This window comes from Zonotrichia leucophrys, chromosome 5, assembly GCF_028769735.1.
Source record: "Zonotrichia leucophrys gambelii isolate GWCS_2022_RI chromosome 5, RI_Zleu_2.0, whole genome shotgun sequence".
Taxonomy (NCBI): domain Eukaryota; kingdom Metazoa; phylum Chordata; class Aves; order Passeriformes; family Passerellidae; genus Zonotrichia; species Zonotrichia leucophrys.
Genome location: NC_088175.1, coordinates 18,929,313 through 18,937,853, shown reverse-complemented (window position 1 = coordinate 18,937,853; position 8,541 = coordinate 18,929,313). Strand labels below are relative to the sequence as shown.

The 8,541-nt window shown below is 43.3% G+C and overlaps 1 protein-coding gene across 1 annotated transcript; it reads left to right on the top strand.

Moving 5' to 3' along the window:
• The first annotated feature begins 76 nt into the window (after positions 1–76).
• SSTR1 (somatostatin receptor 1) lies at positions 77–3,512 on the top strand. The gene has a single exon (XM_064714552.1). The coding sequence runs from the start codon at positions 77–79 to the stop codon at positions 1,277–1,279; it is 1,203 nt and encodes a 400-aa protein (XP_064570622.1). The 3' UTR covers positions 1,280–3,512.
• Positions 3,513–8,541: the final 5,029 nt, after the last annotated feature.

The window sequence follows — 8,541 nt, the reverse complement described above, 5'->3', positions numbered from 1 at the left end:
TGACGGGATGGTGCCCAGCGCAGCCGGCGGCGGACGCCTGCTGCTCTGAGCCGGGGCGTGGGGGTCCGGGCAGAGGATGCTCCCCAATGGCACCTGCCCCAGGCTTCCGGGCGGTGCAGGCAGCGACAGCGGCCACAGCGACAGCGGCGGCAGCGACAGTGGTGGCGGCGGAGCCGGTGGAGCCTCGGAGGAGGCGGCGGCGGAGGGCATGGACTCGGGCGGCAGGAATTCCTCTGGCGCTCCGAACAGCACCCTGAGTGAGTCTCAGGGCAGCGCCATCCTCATCTCATTCATCTACTCCGTGGTGTGCCTGGTGGGGCTGTGCGGGAACTCCATGGTCATCTACGTGATCCTACGTTATGCCAAGATGAAGACTGCCACCAACATCTACATCCTCAACTTGGCCATCGCGGATGAGCTGCTGATGCTCAGCGTCCCCTTTCTGGTTACCTCCACCCTGCTGCACCACTGGCCCTTTGGCTCTCTGCTCTGCCGCCTGGTGCTCAGTGTGGATGCCATCAACATGTTCACCAGCATCTACTGCCTGACGGTGCTCAGTGTGGACCGCTACATCGCCGTGGTGCACCCCATCAAGGCGGCCAGGTACCGCCGGCCCACGGTGGCTAAGATGGTCAACCTGGGTGTCTGGGTGCTTTCCATTCTCATCATCCTGCCCATCATCATCTTCTCCAACACAGCAGCCAACAGTGATGGAACAGTGGCTTGCAACATGCTCATGCCAGAGCCCACCCAGAGATGGCTGGTGGTCTTTGTGGTCTACACTTTTCTGATGGGCTTCTTGCTGCCTGTGGTGGCCATCTGCCTCTGCTACATCCTCATCATCGCTAAGATGCGCATGGTGGCCCTGAAGGCTGGCTGGCAGCAACGCAAACGCTCAGAGCGCAAGATCACCCTCATGGTCATGATGGTGGTGATGGTCTTTGTCATCTGCTGGATGCCCTTCTACATTGTGCAGCTGGTCAATGTCTTTGTAGAGCAGGATGATGCCACCATCAGCCAGCTCTCTGTCATCCTGGGCTATGCCAACAGCTGTGCCAACCCTATCCTCTATGGTTTTCTCTCAGACAATTTCAAGCGGTCCTTCCAGAGGCTGCTCTGCCTCAGCTGGATGGACAATGCTGCAGAGGAACCCATCGACTACTATGCCACTGCCCTCAAGAGCAGGGCATACAGCGTGGAGGACTTTCCCCCAGACAACTTGGAGTCAGGGAGCATGTACAGGAATGGCACTTGCACCTCCAGGATTACCACCCTCTGAGGAAGCATTCCTGTCCCCCAGCTCCCTTACTGCCCCCCAGCTGGAGGGTGAGCGAAGCCAGGGCTGTGGCATGGGGAGGCTGGGAGGGAGGGGATTTTGCACCTGCCCACTCCCACCAGAGTTTAGTGCAAGAAAGAGAGAAGAAAACCCCACATCCTTGATTTGCTACCCCCCTCCACCCTGGTTGGCCCCCCTTGAAAGCCAGTGCATTCTCTGATGCTGTGACATCCACTGAGGGAATTTTGGCTCTCGTGGGTTTGGTAGCTTAGGGTCTGGTGGCCTGGCTCTGCCACTCTTCTCTGTGTATGACAAGTGGCTGTAAAGGTCCTGCAGTGACTTCTCTCCCTCCATCTTTTGTACAATTTGCCCTTCCCCTTGGCTGGTGGAACACCCCAGGCCACTTAGTCGAGCCTGCTTCAGTCAAGCCCCAGCATTCAGGCTCAGACTCCCCCCAGCTGAAAATGACCCCACTCAACATCTGTCAGTACACACCTCCCCTTCAGAGATTAGAAATGCTGGAAAAATTCCCCCCAACACATACCTTGCCCTTGCCCAGGAAGGAGTGAGTAGCCTCTCTCTGTGCCTACCTTTCCCTCCCCTGGAATAAAATAGAAAGGAGGGAACAAAAAGTCCCCAAGAAAGAAGCAGCATAGTCACAGAGATTTTTTTTTTTTGCTTTGCAGACAGCTTCCAACTCAGTGGGACTTTGGCTCTCTGTGCCATTTGGCCAAAGCAGAGTAGAAAAGGTCTTAGGAAAAAATCTGATTATTGCTGTGCTTTGTAGCTGTGCAGCAGGTTGCTCATGATGGGAGATAGCAGTCCCGTGACACACAGGGAGCAGAGAGATGGGACTCACTGAGATGGGAGCTGGGGGACTGCTGAGTTGGGAAATGTTTGAATTTGTCCACACACACAATAAAGTGTGCTGATAATAAAGTTTAAAGGGAGAATAGACTGTGAATCTGCTATCTTGAGCCTGCTCCATCAGCCGTGAAACAGCAATGAAGGGAGCTGAGACAGTTTTTGAATTACCTGGATGATGGCAAAGTCACTTTAGCCTATATGGAAAAAGGGGGAGTCATTCAAAAATCTCCACCAGTCTCTGAAATAATTACTTGACAGAAAAAGTAGCTGTTCAGTAATAGCTATTACCCTAGCTCCAGTTTCTTCTGTTGCACTAAAAAAAACCCAACAAAATGGGTTTCATATGTTGCCAATGTAATATACTGACCCAGAGCTTCTTAATGTTTCATTTCTGAGAATTCTTGTTTTTAATGTGTGCCAGATGTGTTCTTGTTTGATTTTTATTTGATTCTAGTCACTGTGTTGTGAACGTGTTTTTCTGAAGCAATTTATACTGTGTACTTATGTCTGTGGTGGCTACTTGCAAGGTTGCATTTAAAATGGGTGATGCTCAAGAAGGCTTTTTTCCAGATAAAAACATTGTCTTTTTTCTAACTCTTTCATTTTCATTGTCTCCCACACAGAAATTCTCTCTTGAATTTTCTCTCTTCTCCTCTTATGACAAAACAAATTTCATACAGACAGATGAAGCTTTCTTTGATAAATGACAGTGATTAAATGAAACCATCTATTCCTACTGCCTTTTATCCCACACAGAAGTGTTGGTACAGACTGTGTTGAAATAAGCAGCTATGTTTTTTGCTTTCTACCACCTATGCTAACAGTGTCACACAGTGGCAAGTCTCCCAGTAGCTGTAACAAATTACTTCACTAGCACAATACTGTGGTTGTATCAATTATAACTACTGGCAATATGAAGCAAGAAATTGGAAAAATCTCTAGTAGCAGCATACCCATAGCATTGTACTCGTAGCTGCAGTGCTTAAGTACAGTGTAAAGTGTAAGGTTGACAATTAAGGCATCTAGTATTTGTGGTGGTGGATTGACTACAGATTTTTTTGTTAAATTATACCCTTGAAATTTTCTCAGCAGCAAAAAGCAGGATGCTACTTTGTACATTTCTTTCACCAAAACTTAGGTACTGTTAAATGAATGTATAAATTTAGTATTTCAAAGTTGTCTGATTCAAAGTCCATCAAAATGAGAGAAAAAATTCTTAATTCACTTCAATGGACTGTGAGTCAGCTCCTTTTAGTCTAAAAATTGCTAATGTGGAAACTGTTACATCCTTATTAAAATATTTCATGAAAAGCTTTAACAATTGTACAGTTTCTTTTCTTTTACTTCCTAGTGGACATGATTTTTAGAGAAAACTTGCAAATAATAAATTTTGTCATGTTTTACATGTACATATGGGGAAATGAGGATGAAATAGCTTTATAAGCTCAATTAAATTTTCACAGAAATCAACTGTCTGTCAAAACAGTAAAATGCCCCATGACATCCATGATGCTATTTCCAGGGCTTCACTTGAATTCTCACTCACAGTATGTTCAAGATGGCATCAATCTCATAATCTTATGTGGTCCTTTTCCCCCAGGCATATCCTTATGTATGATAAGATTAGTCAGCCAAACAGAGAGTCAGTCTACCTTTTACTGGTGAATTTGTTTCACATCAAACACGATGAAGCAAGAGTGAAAAAGCATAGAGATTCATACTGCATACTCAGCTTTAATGAAAAGTTGAACTGGGTTTTGTTGTTTCATTTTTTTTTCTCTTTGCCTTGCAAAGGTTGCAATGGAAGCCTGCACACCTTCCAGCATATGCACTTTAGTTTCAGTTCTCCCAGGCACATTGCAGAGGTTGGGTCGGGCCTTCAGTAGATGGCAGGCTTGCCTTCAGATGGATGGGCTGATTCACTCCCAGCCAGCACTGCCCCTATGGTTCCTGGCTCTGTGTGGTTTCAGCTGGAAACAAAATCTGTTTATTCCAAACTAGCAGTAGTTCCTGCTATTTTTCACTCTGGGAGAGGTGATCAACAGCAGTAAATTATTCAATTTAGCTTAGAAATAAAGTTAGTTAGTTCATTCTGTGTTACTATTCTGAATTGTAGGACATACCCACTGGAAAGATAAAAAGTTGTTCTCATGAAATAACATGTACCAGAAAATAAACAGAACTCTTTTTAATGCTTTCCAAATGGCAAATAAGAGCATTCAGATTTAATATGGAAATTATTTTAAATAATACTTAATTCACTGAAAAAATAGTACAGTGGTTTATTTCTTGGTGACATTTTGACCGTTTTATACAGCTGCAAGTGAGTGAATTGTAATTTGTAACCAGTAGTAATTTTTTTGCTATTTCCCCATGAGTTTTGGTTTATATTTCAAAAATACTGCATCCATTTTGTCATGGAAATTGGCCAGTGGGACATCACCAAGCAGTACGCAGTCAATGGACTGGAGTGTTTCCTGTGGCATGTACTCCAGAGAACAGCCTTCACATGGAACTCACACCAGGTGGGCAGCACACATCAGCTGCAGCATTTTCCCACTCAAAGTAAGGTGCACAGGAAATCACTCTCCTTTCTCACCAGGCTTCCCAGTGCAGTAGCAAACACAACACATCCCAGAATCCTGACGCTGGCTGCTGCCTGCAGTTAGGGGACTTGAAGAAGTCTGGTCACAGAGGCCCTTTATATCTGGACAGTGGATAGAAAACGTGATGGCTGCATGCAGATATTCTGCCTCTTCAGATAGTCCCTACAGCAGAGAATATGACACAGAGTATGATGTCTTTGCATTCGACTCTTAAAGAACCCATTTGATATCTTCACAGAGAATGAGAATCAGTTTTCTGAATGTGATGAAAGAATTTCTGAAATGCTAGCTTTCCAGTGAATCAGAATTTTAAAACAGCCTTTCTGGTTGTTTGTGGAAATCTAAAAATCTGAATTTCTAATGTATATGGCATTCCCTATTAACACTGACTATTTGCTGTATTTTAACCTGCTAGCAAAATCAGCATCTTAATTCTAAATATGAAACTAAGTCTTACTGAAATAAGAGAACCCAGTGATGTCATGTATTCATGTTATATAAGGTTTGACTTTACTCTGCCATATTTCTAGAACAGTGACAATTTAATGTCTTGTAATCCTGATTAAAAAAAGATCCAAGAAAAATAATTTCAAAAAAACAGAATAAATTAGCCAAGAAAGAAATATCAATCCCGTGTTCTAAACTCTGTGATATTAGTCCCTAGAAATCTTACTTGACACCAATGCTCTACAGACAAGAATGTGAATTATGAATCTGTAGAGGAGAATAAAATATTTCTACTGAATTGTGTATTTAGCACTTCCATCCTCTTCAATGTAGCTTTATTTGGCTGATAACTTCAGGCTAAGCCACAGGAAGAAAGGATGGTTTACTAATTAGATTTCTCTTTAAGAAAAATGCTTTTAGATATTACTTTTTGTGGAGAGAAATGGCCAAGAAAAATAGGTGGACCTGAGACTATTTAGAAGTATATCATTAGACAGCTATAAACCAAGCAAAATTTTGACAAGACAGATGCTTTTCAATAAAAGCTAAGTATGCCCACTCCCTTCCAACTTTTTTTCTCCAAAAGCCTAAAATCTGGATTTGGCAGAGCAATAAGCAGCTATGAAGCAGAAATCGCAAGGTGCTGTATCTTGCCTGAGGTGTATAGGTTTTTGTATCCAATCTGGAATACATTTGTCTTTATATGACTGTCGTGTCTATGACGGGTAGGGTCACCTTGGAAACTATATAAATATATAGAAAATTCCTTCTACTCTGCATTACCACCCACCACCCCCCCCCCTCAAAATGTCTTTTCTACACAGGTTCTTACACTGTGTAATATGTCTAAGGGCTACTCTGTGGGTTTTTTAGCTTCCTAACTAGAAAGGCTCAAATAAAAGTGCCCAAATTCACAGCATAGGGAAATTGTAGGACAGATAACAATTACCAGATTTCTGACTTGGGATCTGATTTGTGTTGTATTTATGACTTGGAACAGGATTGTATGCTCTCCACTTACCTTGTTGGTGACAGTGCTGTTGTCAGTGCACGTGTGGGCCCTGCCAGCCCAGGGGAAGCTGCTGGAGGGTGCTGGACTGCACTGCACTTCATAAAGCTGAGCAATGCCAGGTGACACCAGTGCTGCTGCCACGGGCTGAGTGTGGCACAAGCTCAACTCAGGCACACAGCACTTGCCCGTGCTCAGATTCACAATGGAAAGCCCAAGGGATTGCTGCTCAGCTGGAGTGGTCCAAAACGTGGCAAAGCTGGATATCTGGGGGAGAACAGATATAAAAGAAGGCCAAACTGGTGGGTACTTGATATGGAGAAGACTGAGAAGGAATCTGATATGGAGAAAAATCAGGTATGTGATGGCTGGGAGAGGCCATTTTGTTAAGAACAGAAGAAAGTAAGTAGAGCCCAGTACAGGCATTGCAGGAATTTGGCTCTTTCACATAATTAACTTCTACTGTTTGGAGTACAGCAAATTCATTAACTCCCAACTCCGCAAAAAATATGAAGTTGTGCTTTTTATGTCAGCTGCTGTTTTCCTATCTGACTGTTATTTTTGAAGGTTAGAAAGTATCTAGGCATTTTTTCTAAAAACTAAATGACAATTTAGATACTTTATGGAATTACTAAAAACTCAGGAAAACAAGGCAGAAACAGATAGATAATAGATTTTTCTGAATGTTAATTTATTTTGGATTTTTAGATGCCTTGAATTTCACGATTTTTGTCCCTTTGTCATTAAAATAGAGAAAAAGATCTAATAATTTTTTGCTTAATACAAACCAAGAAGACTCTCATATTGACAAGACAGAAATTGAATACAGAAGAATTTTCACTCTCTCTCACTGTCATACAGTAAAATTTACTGAATTTCTTACTTGAGCAGAATCTTCAAAGTTGCTCAGGTTCCAATGACTGGGAAAAATCCTTTCCCTTAGAGAAAGATATACTCCTAAAAATGAAAAGTAATATAACACATTCCTCTGCACAGACATTACAGACTTTGATCAGTTATAATCCCACTCAAGCTATCCGTAATTATGATCTTATGTTATGTTCCAGAGAACAGTGTAAATCATTCTTATCAGCCAAAAACACAAGGCCAGCTGGTTACATTCCAAAAACAAAACCATGCTTTTCTGACAGGTTATAACCCATGTGCTGTTTCTGCCTTAATGACTGGAAATATTTATTTGTTTGCAAATCACCACATTTTAAATAACACCTGAAAACATATGCAGCAAGAAGATGGTTAGAGCAGATACACTCTGGTAAAGATGGATGCTTACCTGTCTTTCTCATCTTCCCTCAGCTCATCCTCCCTATGAACCTGCAGTCTTCTTTCTCTTATATTACCCCTAAAATACTTGAGAGTGAGTGTTTCCCCATTTTTCTGACTTAGAATGCAAAAGGACGGGCAGGTGGAAGGAGGGGAAGGACATAACAAATGCAGGACCACATCACATCTCTGCACTCCCCAGCTCCACCGCTGCTTCCACTCCACCCGGAGTACCGTGTTCTCCTCTGGAGCTCCCAACAGAAGGATGTGGATATGCTGGAGTCCAGAGGAGGCCCCCCAGATGATCAGAGGGTCAGAACACCTCTCCTACAAAGACAGGCTGAAAGAGTTTGGGTTGTTCAGCCTGGAAAATTGAAGGTTTCCAGTATCTACAAACAACCTTGCAGTACCTACAAGAAAGTTGAAGAAGAACATTTTCCTAGGGCTTGCGGTGACAGGCCAAAGGGGAGGGGCTTCAAACAAAGAGGGTAGGCATGGATTAGGCATGAGGAAGAAATTCTCTGCTGTGAGAGTGGCGAGACACTGGACCAATTTGCTCAGCAAAGTTGTGAATGCCTCATCCCTTGAAGTGCTCAAGGCCAGGATGGGGCTCTGAGCAACCTGGTCCAGTAGAAGGTGTCCCTGCACACAGCAGGGCGGTGGAACAAGATGGTCTTTAAGGTCCCTTCCATCCCAAACCATTCCATGATTTTGTGATTCTAGTCAGAAATACAGAGAAGGGAAAATATTTGCTTGCTAACAGATGATTCCTTTTACACATCCACTTCCAAGTCTTCGAGTCCTAGACTACAAGCCCAGAGGAGAAAGACAAGGCTGCATACTGGACAGAAGAACTGGGGGAAAAAGAAAAGATATTAAGTTTAATGTTTTGAAGCCCTGGGAATGTGGTTACTGTTGCTGCTGCCCTGCTGTGTTTGCCGTTTAAGTCAATTATATATCTTTAGTGAAATATATGAATTACCGCACTACAGCCTTGCTAAGTGTCCACATACTGAAGAAATAAAAAAATAATATTTCTAGAAGGAACTACA